Source organism: Bos indicus x Bos taurus, chromosome 18 (genome assembly GCF_003369695.1).
Source record: "Bos indicus x Bos taurus breed Angus x Brahman F1 hybrid chromosome 18, Bos_hybrid_MaternalHap_v2.0, whole genome shotgun sequence".
Taxonomy (NCBI): domain Eukaryota; kingdom Metazoa; phylum Chordata; class Mammalia; order Artiodactyla; family Bovidae; genus Bos; species Bos indicus x Bos taurus.
In genome coordinates, this window is record NC_040093.1 from 42027400 (window position 1) to 42047992 (window position 20593).

Below are 20593 nucleotides of genomic sequence, written 5' to 3' on the forward strand. Positions count from 1 at the left end.
TCTTAAAAATCTGGTCAGAATTTTCAGAACATTCTAATTACTCCTCCACTCCCCACCTGCCACTGGCACTGAACGTGAAAAAGTGTCCTGTGAATGATGATATGAGCTACCTTTATGGCTCTTCTGCCTTAATGGCTCACATAACACGATTTCTTCAGGTTTTCCATGTACAGACTATTCTAAAAATGAGAGTTTCTGACTCTGTACCTCTCTCACAATCTCTCAGATTTCACGGAACATAAATCTTCAAGAAGCTGAGGGGTTCCACCAGCTACTGTAGCTCCTTTGGTCAGGATGTGAAGGCTTATCATGAAACTTGGCAGAGGTCAGCATTCAGTTCAGTTCAGTTGCTCAGTTGTGTCTGACTCTTTGTGACCCCATGGACCACAGCATGCCAGGCCTCCCTGTCCATCACCAACTCCTGGAGTTTACCCAAACTCATGTCCATTGAGTCGGTGCCATCCAACCATCTCATCCTCTGTCGTCCCCTTCTCCTCCAGCCCTCAATCTTTCCCAGCATCAGGGTATTTTCCAATGAGTCAGCTCTTTGCATCAGGTGGCCAGAGTATTGGAGTTTCAGCTAGAGCATCAGTCCTTCCAAAGAACACTCAGGAATGATCTCCTTTAAGATGGACTGGTTGGATCTCCTTGCAGTCCAAGGGACTTTCAAGAGTCTTCTACAACACCACAGTTCAAAAACATCAATTCTTCAGTGCTCAGCTTTCTTTATAGTCCAAATCTCACATCCACACATGACCACTGGAAAAACCATAGCCTTGACTAGACGGACCTTTGTTGGCAGAGTAATGTCTCTGCTTTTCAATATGCTATCTAGGTTGGTCATAACTTTCCTTCCAAGGAGTAAGTGTCTTTTAATTTCATGGCTGCAATCACCATCTGCAGTGATTTTGGAGCCCAAAAAAATAAGTCTGACGCTGTTTCCACTATTTCCCCATCTATTTCCCATGAAGTAATGGGACCAGATGCCATGATCTTCGTTTTCTGAATGTTGAGCTTTAAGCCAACTTTTTCACTCTCCTCTTTCACCTTCATCAAGAGGTTCTTTAGTTCTTCTTCACTTTCTGCCATAAGGGTGGTGTCATCTGCATATCTGAGGTTATTGATATTTCTCCCGGCAATCTTGATTCCAGCTTGTGCTTCTTCCAGCCCAATGTTTCTTATGACGTACTCTGCATATAAGTTAAATAAGCAAGGTGACAATATGCAGCCTTGATATACTCCTTTTCCTATTTGGAACCATTCTGTTGTTCCATGTCCAGTTCTAACTGTTGTTTCCTGACCTGCATATAGGTTTCTCAAAGGACTGGTCAGATGGTCTGGTATTCCCATCTCTTTCAGAATTTTCCACAGTTTATTGTGATCCACACAGTCAAAGGCTTTGGCATAGTCAATAAAGCAGAAGTAGATGTTTTTCTGGAATTCTCTTGCTTTTTCGATGATCCAGTGGATGTTAGCAATTTGATCTCTGGTTCCTCTGCCTTTTCTAAAACCAGCTTGAACATCTGGAAGTTCATGGTTCACGTATTGCTGAAGCCTGGCTTGGAGAATTCTGAGCATTACTTTGCTAGCATGTGCGATGAGTGGAATTGTGTGGTAGTTTGAGCATTCTTTGGCATTGCCTTTCTTTGGGATTGGAATGAAAACTGACCTTTTCCAGTCCTGTGACCACTGCTGAGTTTTCCAAATTTGCTGGCATATTGAGTGCAGCACTTTCACAGCATCATATTTCAGGATTTGAAAGAGCTCAACTGGAATTCCATCACCTCCACAAACTTTCTTTGTAGTGATGCTTTCTAAGGCCCACTTGACTTCACATTCCAGGATATCTGGCTCTAGATGAGTGATCACACCATTGTGATTATCTGGGTCATGAAGATCTTTTATGTAAAGTTCTTCTGTGTATTCTTGCCACCTCTTCTTAATATCTTCTGCTTCTGTTAGGTCCATACCATTTCTGTGCTTTATTGATCCCATCTTTGCATGAAATGTTCCCTTGGTATCTCTAATTTTCTTGAAGAAATCTCTAGTCTTTCCATTCTGTTATTTCCTCTATTTCTTTGCACTGATCACTGAGGAAGGCTTTCTTATCTCTCCTTTCTATTCTTTGGAACTCTGCATTCAAATGGGTAAATCTTTCCTTTTCGCTTCTCTTCTTTTCACAGCTATTTGTAAGGCCTCCTCAGACAGCCATTTTGCTTTTTTGCATTTCTTTTTCTTGTGGATGGTCTTGATCCCTGTCTCCTGTACAATGTCACGAACCTCTGTCCACAGTTCATCAGGCACTCTGTTTATCAGATCTAGTCCCTTAAATCTATTTGTCAGCATTAAAAGGAATAAAAAGATAGGAGTGAGTAATGAAAATATGGCCAATCAGGGTGGTGACATGTTGGAAATTCCCAGAAGCTAGGAAGTTGTGCTTCCTAACACAAGTTTAAGGGCTAGTTCTGACAGCTTGGGTTTAGATACACAATTTGCAAAAGAACAGGGCTTATTTTCAAGGTGGCAAACTTAACTTCCAATCTTTCTACATCTGGTCTCTCCAGACTGAAAATTCACTGTGATAAGAAATGCCAAACCACAAGTTTCAAGGCTACATTTTGAACCACTTACCTCAACTTCCACCCTTGTGAAGGGCTGGCACCAAGTAAGCACACAAAGTTGAATGCTGAGGAGAAAAGAGAGAAGGCCATTTTTATGTGGTACTACCTAAACTTGCTCAACCATCCTTTCCTGACAAACAAGCAACGTTTGTCACTCTTTGTACGTATTCTGCATTTATAAATGCCACTGTGCTGCTTTACCACTTTTTGGGCTTAGAGACCTATTCTTTTTAAAATATTTAAAATTTTTTATTATACATTCTTTTTAATATTCTTTTCCTTTATGGTTTATCATGTGCTCAGTTGCTCTGTCATGTCTGACTCTTTGCAATCCCACGGATTGTAGCCCAACAGACTCCTCTGTCTTGGGATTTCCTAAAAATACTGGAGTGGATTGTCATTTCCTTCTCCAGGGGATATTCCTGACCCAGGGATTGAACCTGTGTCTTGCATCTTCTACATTGGCAGGCAAATTCTTTATCACTGTGCCACCTGGGAAGCCCCCATGGTTTATCATAGGATTTTTTTTTTTAATTGGAGGATAGAGAACTATTCTTGATATTCAAAAGTTAAATTGCCAAACACAATACCAAATATGTATTTGTGGGTCAGAGCCACAGGTCAGCAGAAGGAACCCCAAATTTGAAGTCTCTTTGACAACTAAGACTCCTAGACCTAGAGAAAACTACTCACAGTCACATTTTAAGATATAGTAATTTGTCTACAGAAAAACTCCTGAGTAGAATATTATGTTACTAAATTATTTTTAATAGTGAAAAAAAAAATGTGGGCCCATAAAAATAAAAGCCAATCCACATTATCTCTCATTAAGTAAGTTTTTCTTTAATGATTAACAGAGAGCTTTGGAATTCAATGATTTAAATATTGATTTGAAAATTCTGAACACTATTAAAAGAAAATGAAACCACACACAACATCTCTTGAAACTCAACTTGTCCACACTACAGACAAACCAAACAGCATTTCTTATGGAATTCTCAAGGACAACTGGGGAAACTGATTTGGACATAACAGACACAGTGCTAAATATAAGATGATGGAGATGAGAAGATAAGGTAAAAACGGGAGGTTACCACACAAGTGCGACGTGACTTAAGATGAAAGTTGTTTCTTCAGAAGATCTTGTGTTTGTTTACAAATCCTAAGATATCTTTAACTCTGAAAATATTTTTTTCCTTTCTTAGCTGTATTCTCTCTCCCATTTTTCCTCCTGTTACATACTTCTCAGGTTAGAAGCCTAGATTAAATACTTAACCACGCTATTTACCCCCAATCTCCTATTTGACCTTCATTTCCACTGGTCCAGCTGCAAAACCAAAAAAAGTCACAATGAACCCAAAGTCACTATCTCTAAGCAGACTTGTAAAGGCCCTGAGGATGACATACCTCAGGAAATAGAAATATGTTATCCCTCAATTTTCAGGTATTTTTTTCCTAAAATGTTCTCATACTATTTGTTTCTGAAAACCAGGAATTCGAAATTAGTAATGACAGGAAAGATATTCTAGCCAAGGGAATAAATAGATATCCTTTACAGTTTATGTGCCCTATTTTTAGTGTTATTTACTTAACTCTGACGACCAAGGACTAAAGCATAACAGGAATATAAACGTCTCACAAGTATCAGTGTTTATTAACACATGTAATCAGCCCATCTATTCTGATTTAAATGTGTTATTTCAAAGCAATTTACATACACAAAAAATGGAGAAAATAAGTTTGTAGTGAAAAAAATCTAATTTTCATAAGTTGTTTGGATTGTCTACAATGTATTTGAAGGCAAAGTATGATTTCTTTTAAATATTTCCAAGTGATGGTCACCTATCCATCAATAATTTGAGCTCTGTGTGTAACAGTATCAAAAGGCATTACTGCATAAGCTCTGGGAAAGCCCTCAAATCCAAAATGTTGTCTTTTTTTTTTTTTTAATTTGGGGGAAGGTTTGTCATTTTATTTTTCTCTTCTGCAGCCCAAGGCCAGCCAGGTTCCTTGAGGTGAACACTGAGGGATGTCAATGTTGTCTGAGCAGGTACCAAAGGAGGCACCTGAATAGGGAGGGGAACTAAACAAAAGAACTTCTTGAGAGAAAGTAAGATTCTATGTGTTCTGCTCTTTTTAAAAGGTCTATTTCACTTCAGCTTGCTTAACAGTGAAACAGTATTCCTCTCTTCTCTTAACTGTTTACAGAAACTGCTGATTTCCCAGCCTCTCAAAACCAAAGAGTGGAAGTGAAAACTTGCTTAGCTATTTCCTCAACTCAAATCAGACACATCACAACTATTTCAGGCCATATGACTAAACTGCTCTGGACTATTTAAACCAATGAGGTAAAAAAAACAGATGGAGACACCAGATAACGTTAAATTTGCACTGAGAATGAAACTACAAAATTTAAGCTAAGGAAGATGCAAATGAGATCACTGGAATGTTTCTTAAGAATTGGTAAACACTTGAGATGCATTAGAACTGACAAACAACTAGAATTCTGCACATGGGAGAATTCTGCACATTAAATTCTGCACGTTAGGGTTTAATGGGCAAGATAGTTATGTTCTCTACAGAAACTTATCAGTTATTTAAGGCTCTGATGAGAAATCTTTACTTCTATAAAAACAAGGCTTAAAAAAAAAAAAATTCTTTCTTTCTTCACTTAAATAAAATTTATATAAATGAATAATAAGCAACTTACAATGTATATCCTTGCCACGTCCAAGTCACAGTATCCTAGAATAACAATAGTATTTAAACTATTACAGAAAAAATATCAAACAAAACCAAAAATTTTATTTTGATATTGGTATTCATATACTTCCTTTTTGAATTAAAAGCAATATGTTGAAAAGCAAAACAAGCACTAAACAATAGTGAAGTGATCTATCAGTTCTTGGATTATATATCTACATGGCAAAGAGCTGTCTTGTCATCCATATGTAACCACGTATCTTTTTCTGGAATTAAGTTGATCTGAATTTTTTTTTTTAAATGATTGTGTACGCTTAACTATTTTCCTAATAAAAACATATCTGGATAATTAATTGGCTTACAAAAACCAGAATACGTCAGTTCTCAAAAAGAAGTTTATATTGGAGAAGAGACTATAGAAATGAAATAGTACAGAGTGAAAAAATTTGGATAAATGACAAATACAAATCCATAGGCAGAAGTATATTAAGTAAAAATTTGATAAATTTTAACTAAAAGTGTGCAAAGCTGAGAAATCAACCACTGATAGGAAGTTGATCAAGAACTCAATCTTAAATAACATAGAGCATGAATAATTACATCCTGCCTTTTTATGTAAATTCTGTAGTAAAGAAAGTTCCTCTCAGAAACAAAATATCCATCTCCCTGCCAAAAAATAACTTTCTTTAGGAAAATGGTGACACAACCAATATCCAGAAGACGACAATACATCTTGCTGGAGCAAAGGCTATTTCCTGAGCCCACATGGACTTTCTGTAGAATGTGAAGTTCTTTGCAGCTATTTTCTTATTTAAGCTACTTGCCAAGTGTCTCAGCTACTAAGTACTGAGTGTCATTGAACACCAAGCCTCTTCCAAATTTATCCTGCTACTTCAATCCTTCTCCACCAGTAATAACCATTGAATCAGGAGATGTTTTTCCTTTCAAGCTTAATGAAAAATCAGAACTTTGTGAGAGCTTTTTCAAATCTAATCTAAGAGACCCTGGAGCTGAGACGTACTCATACCATCACAGGGACAACAGGGCAGAAGCTAAGGAGATATCTTCCTGTAGCTTAGTAATAGCAAAAGCAATATCAAAAATTGGTATCAACCAATTTGTGCCTACCTGGCAAGTTTTTCTTAAGAAAGTATCTTTTTTTTAAGGTTATAAACCAGGCTTCAGACTTTTAAAAAGAAAACTTTATTGAATTTGTTACAATATTACTTCTGATATTTATGTTCTGGTTTTTTGGCCATGAGGCACATAGGATCTTAGCTCCTCAACCAGGGATCCAACCTTCACCCCCAACACCAGAAGGTGAAGTCCTAACCCCGGACCACCAGGGAACTCCCCAATCTTGCAAATTTTTAAAAACTAAATGTGGCAAGGAGAATGAGACTGCCCACCTGTTCCCACCATTTACCCATTCATCAATTTATTCAAGCAAAAGGGGTCCTAGGATATTTGTGCTGTTTGGAATGGTGAGATTCTTCTCATAGTAAAATTTGATGCTTACCAGCTTGTTTGGGTATCTGAGGAGAATTGGCTGCACTGGAACTCCTGGAATGAAGGCTCCTATAACCACATAGTGAAATTTTATAACATGCTCTTTATATGAATACAAGTTTTACAGTGAATTAAAAATTAATAATAAATGATGTAAATATACTAAATGTTTTAAGAGTACACATAAACTATTGGCTGAATGTTGGTAAATTCCTAACGTTAGCCAAAATGAGAGATTTTTAAATTTAGAAATATGTAAGCAAAATATTAAATGTTATGCCTAAGTCACTTAAAATATTATTTTTATCTCCATTTGTTTTCATTTTCCAAATACCTTTTATTCAACAATTTTTTTTTTAAGAGGAAAAGATAAAATAAAGAGAAGAAAATGTCGATGAAACTAAAAGCTGAACCACTAACTACCACACTTGCTAGAGTGAGTTCTGACTTTGGTTCTGAGCATTCTAGCAGCCAGTACAAAAACATTTTAAAATATTAGTAATGACTGTTAAATGACATATGAAATTATAAATTGCTATAAAATTCACAACTTCATAATATTTTAAAAAGGCATGACCCTCAGAAGGAATTGAAAGCATTATAATGATAATTTAAATAGGTTTTCTTTTTTTGAAATAGGTTTTCTAACTTGATAACACGGACCCCAAGTGTCTGTGGGGGTTGTTCTCGGAGGAAAAGAAAAATTGCTAGTGGTTTCTGCTCAAACACACACACACACACACACACACACACACACACACACACAACATTCCAAAGAAGAAGGTGTTATGATACCAAAAGAGAAAGTAAAAGAGTGAGTTGTGGATTCACAGTATTAAAAACATTTTATCAGAAAATAAGAAATGCTCCAAGCAAACTGATGAGTTAGTTTGTATATTTATTATTAGCTCATTTGAGAAATCATTATTTTGTCACAATACATAATTTAATTGATCTCACCTGGTTTAAAAGTAATCAAACAGGACCGATTAGTACAAGTACCTTCTGGGAAAACTAGTATCTTGGGAGAAAAGGAATAGATTTAATATTTCAGTCTAATTAACAGATTACCTCTATACTTGCTTTCTTATGACTTCACAGTTGCCAACTTTTATAAAGCAAAAATAAAAGGCTAGCACTTGATTTCAGTGAAACCTAGAATCAGATCGTTCAGTTTTGCTCTAAAAGAGGTATAGTCTGACCATTAACCTGAAAATGAATTAAAGTTTTGAAGAGAGAATATACGCAGTAAATGTTTCTTAATGATGATGCTAATGATCTGAAAAGGGTTCAAAAAAGCTGTAGACCCTGAATCATGGTCAAAGTTGCATTCATTTTATGCAATATTAAATTCTTTCTTCTACTGGTATACATCTTTAACTAAATCATTTGCTACTTCTGCTTCAATTTTCCCATTAAATGATATTCCCTCTTACAACATACAGTTTCAGGTTGTACTGAGAAAAAAAGGAGGAAATACCAACAATATGCTTTATGCTTACTTGAATTTGTTGACATACGGAATACAATTTAATACTCTTTTCTGAGGAGGTGTTTTTAGTTTTTAATATATTATGATTTCCACACAAAAACTATGCACTACAGTTCCCCATTAACTGAATAAAACAGCAGGTTGATTTTTCTGAAACTTCTGGAATTTAGCAATGAATAAATTGCTAAGCACAGAAACAAAATCCCTGCACTTACAGCATTTAGTAATGGGTATTTTGTAATAATTAAAGTAATTAGTAAGCTAAACTGCCATAAAACAAGTTATTTGTGAAATAAAAATTGTGAATAGGTGTGATTCCATTCTCCAACTTAAAAAACAAACAGGTTTCCTATTCCAATTAGATACAATAACAAATATAATTCATGTAGTGGATATTCTATAGCTATACCATGAAGAATAAATTAATATAGAGTAAATCATAAACTCTCAAGAATCCCAGGGACGGGGGAGCCTGGTGGGCTGCCGTCTACAGGGTCGCACAGAGTCGGACACGACTGAAGGGACTTAGCAGCAGCAAGAACTAGAAGGGGCATTAAACATCATATAGCATCTCTAATACTTGAATTCTTTTTATAATATCCCCTCAAGTGGTTGCCTAGCCAATGCCTGAACATTCCAGAAAGAGGTTCCAAATCAGACCATTCTAATTTTGGACAGGAAGTTCCTTGAAATGAGCAAAGTGAACTGAAATCTTGTTTACTTTCACCCACCAGTCCTAGATAAATTCCTTGGAGCCAGAGAGCAAAATCAAATCCTTATTCCAAATGTCATTTCTTCCCAGTCACTCTTTAAATCATTCCTCACATGCCTTGGTTTCTAAAACCTCCTGGCTGATCATACGCCTCTTAGTACTTTAATATCTAAACATTACCACGAGTAGCCAGATCACCTCAGGACCATGAGTTCTGCTAGCGATCACTTGTTTTCACCTGGGCAAAGGCAGGGGGGTACTTATCAGAATCACCCATGAGGCTCTATTTATGCAATAAATGTTGCTCCTTCCACACCTTCAAAAGCATTCCAGGGACTTCCTTATGGCCCGGTAGTTAATAATCTGTCTTCCAATGTGTGGGGGAGGTGGGTTCAATCCCTGGGCAGGGAACTAAGATCCCACATGCTGTGGGGTAACTAAGACCAGACACAGCCAAAAATAAATAAACTAAAAAAAAAAAAAAAAAGCATTCCAGGGGAAGGAGGAGATGGGATGGTAAAATGTAGAAAAGTTCTACAGGTGATTCTGAAATGCCCCCTGAACTGAAAAGCACTATCTAAATATACTTCAGATAATCTTAAGATATTAATCACTTTCAAAAAATACCCACCCACCATATTTTTGAGTATAACTGAGCTTTAGTATCTCATCTTTAAAATGATAAATTCAGAGGTAGAGAATTATGTTTTATGACACAAAGTGAAAACCAGTTCAAAGAGTTTGGAGAATAAATAAGAATGATACATTTAATTCTAGGAGTATCTCATGCAGAAGAGGACCTCTTAATCCCTACTCATTTATCCTGCTTTTATTATGCTAAAGACAACTAGCATACGGTGTACCCTGATATTGTTATCTGTGATCCAAACGAATATATACAAGTGTACAAAAAATAAATTCTCAATATATTTAAATAAACATCTATTGTGTTTTACCTGGGGCCATTCCCCTCCTGATGTGGCCCGCCTTATTATTTCATTTATTGTGTTTTTTCGAGAATCTGGATCTACACGGGACACCAACACTGGCTGCAAGGCCCGCAATATTCCTTTAAAACAAATGAAAGGTCATAAGTCATTTTTTGGGCTACAGCTACTATAGAAATGATACCAAATCATAAAACAAATTGTATGGAAAATTAAAAAGATAGCAAATCAAAGAGAACAACTTAAAAAACCCTCTAACTCAAAGTTTGTTAGAACTTATTAATAGATTCTGGCTTCAAAAGGACAGGTGGCTATTTATACCTAAAAATATTTCATTGATTTCACAGAAGTTAGCAACAGGAATATGAAAAAAAAAATGCAATTTTCTCCCTAAAAGACTTCTCAATTTACATTAAACATTCGCAATACGCTATAAGATTGTCTTGTTTCATTTTGGGAATATTCCTGCAATAATATTGCAAACTGATTATGTGAAGCCATAGTACATGTGGGTAGGGGGCAATTGCTATTTATCTTAATAAAATTTTCAGTGCAATAGTCTTTTAAGTAGGTGGCTTTCCAGCACAATAAACCTCATTTCACCAAAAATCTATTGCTAAACAACTTTGGGGGGAAATGTCATGTTACACAAAGCAAGGTGGTTATCTTTAAAAAAAAAAAAGGAAGAGAGTGTGTGTGTCTTTCTTAGCTGAATGACAAAGCTGTAAGAACTGCTATCATTTTCTCTAGAGTACCAAGACAGCATCAGGCAATTTTCAAACCTACCCTCTCACCTCCTGATGCTTGGCAATAGCCTTGGGACAACTGGAAGCAGTTACTTAGAGACTAATCCCCAGGGGAGAGAGCAAAGCATCTGGTGGGAAAAAACATTCCACTTGTTTCATTATTTTTATGTCAGGAAGCATTTATTGTTCTACGTCATAATTTTCAACAAGTTACACATTTTTCCCTCATGGAGATTTGGGGGCAATAATGAAGAAAACAGAGTTAGGAGAAAAGACTTATTGCATTTATCAGCCTAATACCCTGAAGAGAAATTCACTGAAATACTAGGTAACTGGTGCTTTCACAAATTCTTCAATTAAATTCTCTCTTAAAAAAATTTACCATATTTTGTATTGAAAAACTGTTCTTTTGGGCTTAGGAGCAGGAAGAAGTGATGGTGCAGCAGGAGAGGTAAGGTTTAAAAAGAATGATAGGGGATTTCCCTGGTGATCTGGTGGTTAAGACTCTGTGCATTCCCTGCAGGGGGTGCCGGTTTGATCCCTGGTAGGGAAACTAAGATCCCACATGCTGCACGGCACGGCCAAAAAGATAAATGAAATAAATAAATAAATATTTAAAAGAGTTATATCTGAAAGGTTTAAAAATTAAAAAGAAAATAAAAAGAATGATGAGGTATATAGGTAGGGAGGTCTTTAATCTTTTTTCATAAATTCATTCTTTTGATATTATACCTCATTAAAAGCAATGAAATATGTTTGAAGTGTTTTATTATTTTTAAGTCTTCAAAAAATTTATCAGTAAACTATACAGAACTTTCTAAAGTTAAAGCATGAACATGAAAATATTTTATCACTGTTGTCTTACAGAGTACTTACTGCCAACCAGAGGCACCTGCACATTTTCATTTCGAGACACTATAGAAGGTAATCCAGCTGCAACACAGGCAATTCCATCAAAGAATGTTGAGTGAGGGGCAACGACAAAAATTGGTGCTTCCAACGGAGTTGCAATCTTTCCTTTCACAGTAACTACAAACCCCATTGAGAAGAACATGGCATGGCCTAGAAACTTCAAGACTGGATGAGTAATTTTCCTTTGGAAATAAATATAAAAATGGACATAATTAGCTTTACCAATTGCAGCTACCAGCAGGGTTTTACTCTAAAGCACAAAGCAAAAACCAAAACACGTCAGCACTTCATTTTAAAATATCAGCTAGGAAGAATGGCTAACACTTCAGCGGAGCTCTTTCTGCCAGGCACTGTTCTAAGTACTTTATGCATATTAATTTCTTTAATCCCTAGCCCAATTTTATGAAATATAGAGCATTTATCATTATTCCCACTTTACAGATGATAAAACTAAGGCCCAGAGAAATAATTTTTCCAAGGCCACGTGGCTAAGTGGCTCCATTATTCTGTGACTATAAAGTAATAAGAATGAATTTTCAACATGCATCCCCCACTGAGAAATTCAAATCAGTCTTGTCCTTCATATGAATCACCTTAGATATCTATATTTGTGTAACAAAGATGCTGTTACCCCCAAAAACACTCTTAGAACTAGCATGTTGAAACAGTCCTCAGAGTTATTTTAAAAATAAAATTTTAAAAGTAAGCTTTATTACTTATATCATTATAGCCCTTAAAAATCATGAAGAATCTTAAGAAGTAAATTTATTATCTCACTTCCTGGAACAAAGATGCACTTAATTCTGGTTATTGATTTGTTTACTATTTTAAAAGAATCTGTCATTAAAAATTAATTAAATCAAATTGTGCCAGGAATTCTGTTGGACACATAAGACAAGTAAGATCCAGTCTCTGTCTTTGATAAACTCAATTGCATAGAAAAACAAAAACACAGTCCTAGAAGTGCAAACACACGATGGACATCTCAGTATATGAATAAGCATACAGCTTTTCATGAAAAATATGTGTCTCCCATAAGACATCTAACAGGAGTTTTAAAAAATGAGCTTCCTATTGAATTCTCTCAACATTCACATAATAATATTGTGAGGAGCTATTAAGCAACTAACTCCCAAGGAAGTTTCTCTAACTTTTATTTCATGGTGAGAAGTGAGACACAGAAAGCCCAAGTACTTTTCAGGAGGGCACAGGGAAATGATTGCTCTCTCCTTGCTCTGTAGTTTAAGAGCTGAGATCTTTATTTATTTAGAGATAAAGAACTCACCCCGTCACAGAACTTTCAGACCTGTTTTTGATTTATAGTGATGTAGCCTCTAACAAGGTCCAATCCCTGGGTTGGAAAGATCCCCTGGAGGAGGGCATGGCAACCCACTCCAGTATTCTTGCCTGGAGAATCCCCGTGGACAGAGGAGCTTGGAGGGCTACAGTCCATGGGGTTGCAAAAAGTCGGACACGACTGAGCGACTAAGCACAACACAGCACAGCCTCTAACGACTGCATTCCAAAAATATCCTATATTCAGAGCCACAATTGTTGATCACTGCCTAAACTTCAATAAATTCTTCTAATCTTGATTCACCTAATATTTAGACATAGTTACTTCTTACCTCTTCCAACCAGTTATTGGGTGGGTCAGCTTTTCAGGACAGCATGCTGTTGAAATTGCAGCCAGCGACCACGACAGTAATAAAATTATTGCAACCAATAGGGCACGAATTGGAAGCAGGATAATTCCAAGGAAGAAAATCTGAAAGTCAAAGTTGATTAAAAAAAAAATAGATGACATTATTTTAATGCTGTAGTTATCAAACAGACATACTTAAAAGAAAAATCTTAGGCTATTCAAACTTTCACTCAAAGATGAATTGAGCATTACCCTGCACCAGGCAACGATCTAAGCACAAAGGAAATAAGACATTATATCTGACCTCACAAAGTCTGCTAGGCAGCAAAAGAAATAGGGGAGAAAACCAGTGAATGTGAATAGGGGTTGCTGGGGAAACAAAGAAAAGGTGTGTTGGGCTTAGTGGTAGTGCGGGATTAGTAGTTGTGACACAGAGGCTTAGTCGCCCTGCGGCACGTGGAATCTTCCCAGACCAGGAATTGAATGCCCTGTCACTGGCATTGCAAGGGTCTTAACCACTGGAAGTCCAGTTGTATCATTTTAAAATGTCACTGGTAGTGTATGAGAATTTCAGTCACTGTATATCCTTGCTGACATTTGGTGTTTAAAATCACTTCAAAAAAATCAATTTTATGAAGGCATAATTTACATAAAATACAATGCACCTATTTTAAATATGAGCTTTTCAAATGCATAGCCCTATGCAGACACCACCATAATCAAGATATAGATCATTTCCATCACTCAAAAAAGCTCACTTGTGTCTCTTTGTAGTCAATGTATCCTCAGTGTATGGCAACCACTGACAATCTTTCACTATAGTTTTTGCCTGTTCCATATTTTCATATAAATGAAACCACATGGTATGTACTCTTTTATGTCTGGCTTCTTTCACTTCATATTTTTGAGATTCAACCATGTTGTCATATGTATCAGTAATACAGTCTTTTTCATTGCAGAGTGATATTCCATTGTATGAATATACTGCAATTAATTTACCTATTAATCTGTTCAGGGACCTTTAGCCTATTATAAGTTCTTATCTATATGAGTAAACATCAATTTTTGAGACTCATTTGAGACATACATTTTCATTCATGGTGGATGGTGGTAAAATTGTCAGGCCAGGTGAAATGTGCTTAAAGAACATGCTGAATTGTTTTCCAAAGTGGTTGTGTCGTTTTATATCTCCACCAATGAAGGGTGAAAGTTCCTGTTGCTTCACATCATCAATTTTCAGTGTTGTCAGTCTTTGTAGCCATCCTGGTGCGTGTAAAATGATATCTCATTGTGGTTTCCTTAATGAACAATGATGCTGAGCAAATTTTTTCACGTGCTTATTGGTCATGCCTTGAACCTATCTGTTCAAGTCTTTAGTCCATTTTCATTGGGTTGTTAGTCCTTTTCCGATCAATTTTTAGGAGGTCTTCATATATTGTTTACAAGCCCTTTTTCAATATATATATTGAAAATATTTTCACCTATTCCATGGTTTGCTTTTTCATTTTCTTATTGGTTATCTTTCAATGAGAAGCGTTTTAATTCTGATGAAGACTAATTTATCAATTTAGTTCTCTTCTGCATCCTTTCTAAGAAATCTTTACCTATCTCAAGATCATGAAGATATTTTATATCTTCTTCTTCTAGATGATATATGGATTTTGCTTTTATGTTCAAGTCTATGATCCATCGTAAATTACTTTCTGTGTGGTGTACAGTAGAGATCAAGTTTCATTTTTATCTACAGATTTATCTAGTTGTTCCAAAACCAGCTCCGCCACCCCGCCACCCCGCCACCCCCACCCCCAACCCCCCCACTGCCCCCCCCCGCCCTGTCCCCCCCACCCCCCGACCTGCCTCCCCTGTGAGGCCTGTGGGATCTTAGTTCCTGGACCAGGGATCAAAGCTGTGCCCCTTCCAGGGAAGTGCAGAGTCTTAACCATTGGACCACCAGTGAAGTGCCATCCCCAGAACCAATTTTGAAAAGACTCCACATTCCCCAATAAATTTTGTTGGCCACTTTGTCAAAAAATCAATTGAACATACATGTAGGCTCTCTATTCTGTTTTGTTGATCCGTTTGTCTGTATGTCTGTCAATTCCCTACTCTCTTAATTGCTGTAGTCTTGTAGTAAGTCTTGAAATCTGGTAGCGTATGTCCTCCAACTTTCTATTTTTCAAACTTCTTTTGGGATAATCTAGATCCTTCGTATTTCCACGTAAATTTCAGAATTAATCTGTCAGTTTCCACACAAAAAGCCTGTTGGAATTTTTGTTGAGCTTTCGATGAACTTATAGATCAATTTGGGAGGAATTACCATCTTAATAATGTTGATTCTTCCAACTTACAAACATGGTATAGCTCTTTATTTTATGTAAATCTTCATTAATTTCTTACAATAGTGTTCTGTTGTTTTCATTGTAGTGGTCTTGAATCTGCCTGCAATGCAGGAGACCCTGGTTCAATTCCTGGGTTGGGAAGATCTGCTAGAGAGGAGACAGGCTACACACTTCAGTATTCTTGGGCTTCCCTGATGGCTCAGCTGGTAAAGAATCTGCCTGCAATGCAGGAGACCTGGGTTTGATCCCTGGGTTGGGAAGATCCCCTGGAGAAGGGAACAGCTACCCACTCCAGTATTCTGGCCTGGAGAATTCCATGGACTATACAGTCCATGGGGTTGCAAAGAGTCGGACATGACTGAACGACTTTCACTTATTGCTATCATGAGATTATTTAATTTCATTTTGCAGTTGCTGCTGGTATACAAAGTTGATTTAAAATTTTAATATTTAAACATTATTAAGATGACAAAACCAATTTTGAGTAACTCTGTTGGATTAAGAGGATTATGCATCATATTTTCTTTTGGTAATAAGTTATCTCTGTAGGAAGGCCTTCTTTTGACACTATTGTGATTATTTTCCTCTCTTTCTTCATAGCACTTACTAAGACATGGAATTATATATATTTCTATACTTGCTTATTTAACTTTGTCAGTGAAATACAGGCTTAAGATAGGCAGAGTCCTTTTTTCTCTTGTTTATTATATCTCTATCTCCAGAGAGTAACATTGTGCCTGGCATATGGAAGGCATCCAACAAATATTTTTGATATGGTAAATGACCCATAGTTATAATTCCATATTCTATTGAGGAAAGAAAAGCTAGGCTAATTTTCTCCATGCCACTATGGAACAGACCCTTAAACAGTCACAAAGAGAGGAGGAGCAGTAAAGCTAAGTAAGCCCTATGAGATGCAGAAGTGACAACAATCCTTAAACAAGATGTTGACCATCATTTAAGATTAAATTTAGCCTATATTCATCATATTGAGTCATCCTTAAACACAAGTATATCAATCTTTTAAACTGGATAATACAGACAACATTGTTTTTCAATCATGTCTATTGAAATTTTCCTTTACCCAGACTGTTTAAGCCATTGAAACTACTTTGGAATCTCTGTCTACATGCATTTTAACGTTTTAAAAAATATTGCGACTATATTCATTTCTATCCAATCCAAGTGGTAAGTTTTAAGTACAGTATACAATTTGTCGGAGAATGCAATGGCACCCCACTCCAGTACTCTTGCCTGGAAAATCTCATGGATGGAGGAGCCTGGTGGGCTAGAGTCCATGGGGTCGCTAAGAGTCGGACACGACTGAGTGACTTCACTTTCACTTTTCACTTTCCTGCAATGGAGAAGGAAATGGCAACCCACTCCAGTGTTCTTGCCTGGAGAATCCCAGGGACGGGGAAGCCTGGTGGGCTGCTGTCTCTGGGGTTGCACAGAGTCAGACACGACTGAAGCCACTTAGCAACAGCAGCATACAATTTGTAGATAACAAATGGCATTGATAACTATCAAGATCAGCAAGCAATACCAGGTTCTTTCACGTATTATTTCACTTAAGTTTAACCCTCCTTTGATGTATTATTATTCCAATTTAATAGATAAGGAAAGTGAAGTTCAGAGAGGTCAACTGACTTGGCCAGTCATACAACTTATAAATGACAGGGCCTGAGCAGGTTTTCTAAGACTAGTGATCATTCCATTATATCACAGTTCTTATAGAGTTACTTGGAAGTGCTCTCTAAATGGTTGCAGGCATACTATTTAAAAACCAAAAACTCAGTAATCCAGGCACAATGTACATACTTACAAACATGCCACTTTGAGCCTCTCTCCAATACATGAACCAGAAGAGATGGACATACTTTCATTTAAGTATAACTGATTTGATGAACTCAGGTCAAAAGGAATTCTGAATGAGAGTCAATGAATTTGTTAAGTGTTTCTGAGTGACTTTCACCTTCAGAAATTTCAAGATATCATGGGAATATCAATGTGGGCTTTCCTAGTGGCTCAGACGGTACAGCGTCTGTCTGCAATGCAGGAGACCCGGGTTCGATCCCTGGGTTGGGAAGATCCCCTGGAGAAGGAAATGGCAGCCCACTCCAGCATTCTTGCCTGGAAAATCCCATGGACCACGGAGCCTGGTAGGTTACCGTCCATGGGGTCACAAAGAGCCGGATATATCAATCCATTTTAAGACACATTTTAAGATCACATTTTTAAATATTTAGTTTCTTTACAAAGAGGTATTGCTACATTCATTATCTTCCTCTTCCTTTCTCATACCTTCGCACCCATCAACCATTACTGTAACCACCACCCACACTGCTTAGCCCAGCACTTAACCTATCTCTGCCGTAGAGGACAATGGTCTCAGTGCAGATAAGCATGCTGTGCAAAAATTACACTATTTCAAATCCAAAGTAAATAAATATGTAAGATGGACAGGAAACATTAAAACTATTTTTTTTTCCCATGCAGAACACATAGAACAAATGTAGCTTGCATAGTCTATCTTGTTCTCTGATCACTAACTTCACCAAAGAGGAAGTCCAAAGAGTGAGTGTAACTGCTAATGGTAAAAGCAGTGCTTTACAAGAAAAAGGAAAGGACAGGAACTTCCTTTTTGTATAGAGCTGTTTTTAACAACCAGAGAAAGTCTCTCGTCCTTGAATCTACGTCCTTAAATCTACGAGAAGTGTTTGGGTGAAAATTGATTCAGGACCAAAAACTCTTGAATACCTTAAACGGACCCATATTATTCCTTTTCTTAGGTTGTGATTTCCCACCCTTGACGCAACTGCTCCACCAAAACATCCCACCTTTCTTTTGGTTCTAATTTCAGACCTGGGTTCTCTGCCTTCTCCCTCACTCTTCTCATCCCAAAAGGACTCCTCTCCTTCCCTCAGGCAAAACAACAACAAAAAGCTCCCCAAACTCACTCTCCTGCAGTACAATGAGCTCCTACTACACCTCCACACACTCAGGTTGAAGTTCTTCTCCCAGAGCCCTTCCCTCCTCTCAGTACGGAATGTTTCCTCTGCCATGGGCCTGCTCAGCCTCCTCCTGTTTAGCACCTTCTCCCAAGACCCACATGCTCTTTGTATCTTCCCTTCTCACACACACACCCAGACCTCCAAGCATCCTCCAAGGGTCCTAAATTCTCAGCGCAGCATCTCTGCCCCCTGCAGACTCCTGGCCCATTCAGAAGCCCTCCCCTCTCAGATCTACATCCCTTTCTTCCTCGAGCCCGGCTTCCCAGACTCACTCTTCTCAGTCACTTCCCCTTTACACCCACATTGCCGTCTAAAACAGCCTCCCCTGACGGACCCATGGCCCCCCTCAAACTGCCTCCTCCCTCAGATCCACACCCCTGCCCTGCATCTGTCTCCCCTGTCAGGCGTCCCTCACCTGGACTGCTTCCTCCCTCAGACCCACTCCCCTCACTTGGACCTGCCTCCACTCTCAAACTCCGGTCGCTCACCGGAATCTGCTTTGCCTGTCAGTCTCTAGTCACTCCCCTGAATTTTAGTCAGACTCACATCCCTCACCTGGGTCTGCCTCCCCTGTCAGACGTCCCTCACCCGAATCTGCCCTCCTCCCTCTAACCCATGACCCTCACTGGAATCCACCTCTCCTGTCAGACCCTCGCCCCGCACCTGGATGCGCCTCGCCACGCCCAGCCGCGTCTGCTGCACGAAGGGATTGAGCACAGGTGGTGGGAAGAAGGACGCCTGGCGGGGCACCATGGGCGGCCGCAGCCCCGCATTCCCGACGTCAGCTCCCGGCACAGTGGCCGCCACGGCCCGCGCGTCAGCGCACCGGTTCATGGCCGACCCTGGCGTCTGACTAGAGCGAAGCGACTCACGCGGAGCGCGCCAGTGGGCACCGCCGCCAAGACTCAGTGGGAGCCGCTTAGGAGTCCGGGGCTTCTGCGCAGGCGCCAAAGTTACCTAGCCGCCCTCTGCTCTCGCCCCGCCCCGCCCCTCTGGCTCCGAACACGCCCAGGTTCTGGCCCCACCCCCCAACCCCCACCTCAAGCACAGTCCCACCCTTTTAGGTGTCTGGCCCTTCCTTTTGGGATTCATAGCTCTGCCCCCTTGGAGGTGAATGTTTTTTCCTTCAAAGCGACGCACCCGCAAGAGAGACAGTTTAGACTGTTCTCTGCCCCAGCATCAGGCCAACCTGGCTTAACTTTCGCTTTTACTGGCTCTTTGGCCAAATCATTGTCTCCATGAACCTCCGTGGCCCCATTCGTAATACCAAGATAAACCGAACCTGAATCTAGCGATTGTAGGAGCAACTCGTGGGCTGTTCCATTAAGAGGGCTCATTATCCAGGGTGGATCTGATTTCTGGTGCATATTTTGCTTTTGCTTAAACCAGTTTGAGTGTCATGTTTATCAGTTACAGCTGAAAGAGTCCTGACTAATATAGAAACTGGAGCCAGGAGTGGGCTGTCTTCCAGTCAAAATATGGACTGACAACGTGAAGATAGTTTTCCCAAGGAAAATTGAGCTGCAATAACTAGAAAAATACAAAACCACCATGGCCCTCTGAACTAGATGAGGAACCTGGTCTCAAAAAAAAGAGAAGTGACTTGGAAACTTGGAGACTGTTTGTCTCCACTTTACTCGCATCAGAGTCTGAAAAGAAATAAAAAGCATGATCAGAAGATCCACCAATGGAGCTGCTGCCAGGCTGGCTTCAGGAGAAGGCAGGACATAGGGACAGCAAATCCATGGAAGAAGGGAAGCGTTTTGATGTCCCTCAGCAAACACTCATCAGGCAAAAATGAAATCAGGTGACATGATCAAGGTATGAAAAGTGACTCTTGAGAATTGGAAGTGGCTTATGGCAGGTTTCAAGGAATCAATTGAAATATGTAGCACCTTAGAAACAAACATTCTGCCTGTAGCACTTCACTGTCAGAACCAGAGAGATCATGTG

The 20593-nt window shown here is 38.6% G+C and overlaps 1 protein-coding gene across 1 annotated transcript in view; it reads right to left on the reverse strand.

The window, feature by feature from the left end:
* LPCAT2 (lysophosphatidylcholine acyltransferase 2) overlaps positions 1 to 19554 on the reverse strand; it is a 64238-nt gene extending 44684 nt beyond the window's left edge. Inside the window, exons 1-8 of the mRNA XM_027516536.1 lie at positions 19304 to 19554; positions 13271 to 13410; positions 11607 to 11824; positions 9994 to 10106; positions 7794 to 7854; positions 6844 to 6902; positions 5332 to 5366; positions 2632 to 2686 (exon numbers count right to left, since the gene is read on the reverse strand). Of these exons, the coding sequence (XP_027372337.1) occupies positions 2632 to 2686; positions 5332 to 5366; positions 6844 to 6902; positions 7794 to 7854; positions 9994 to 10106; positions 11607 to 11824; positions 13271 to 13410; positions 19304 to 19474 (852 nt within the window). The 5' untranslated portion in view covers positions 19475 to 19554. The remainder of the gene's footprint in view (positions 1 to 2631; positions 2687 to 5331; positions 5367 to 6843; positions 6903 to 7793; positions 7855 to 9993; positions 10107 to 11606; positions 11825 to 13270; positions 13411 to 19303) is intronic.
* Positions 19555 to 20593: the final 1039 nt, after the last annotated feature.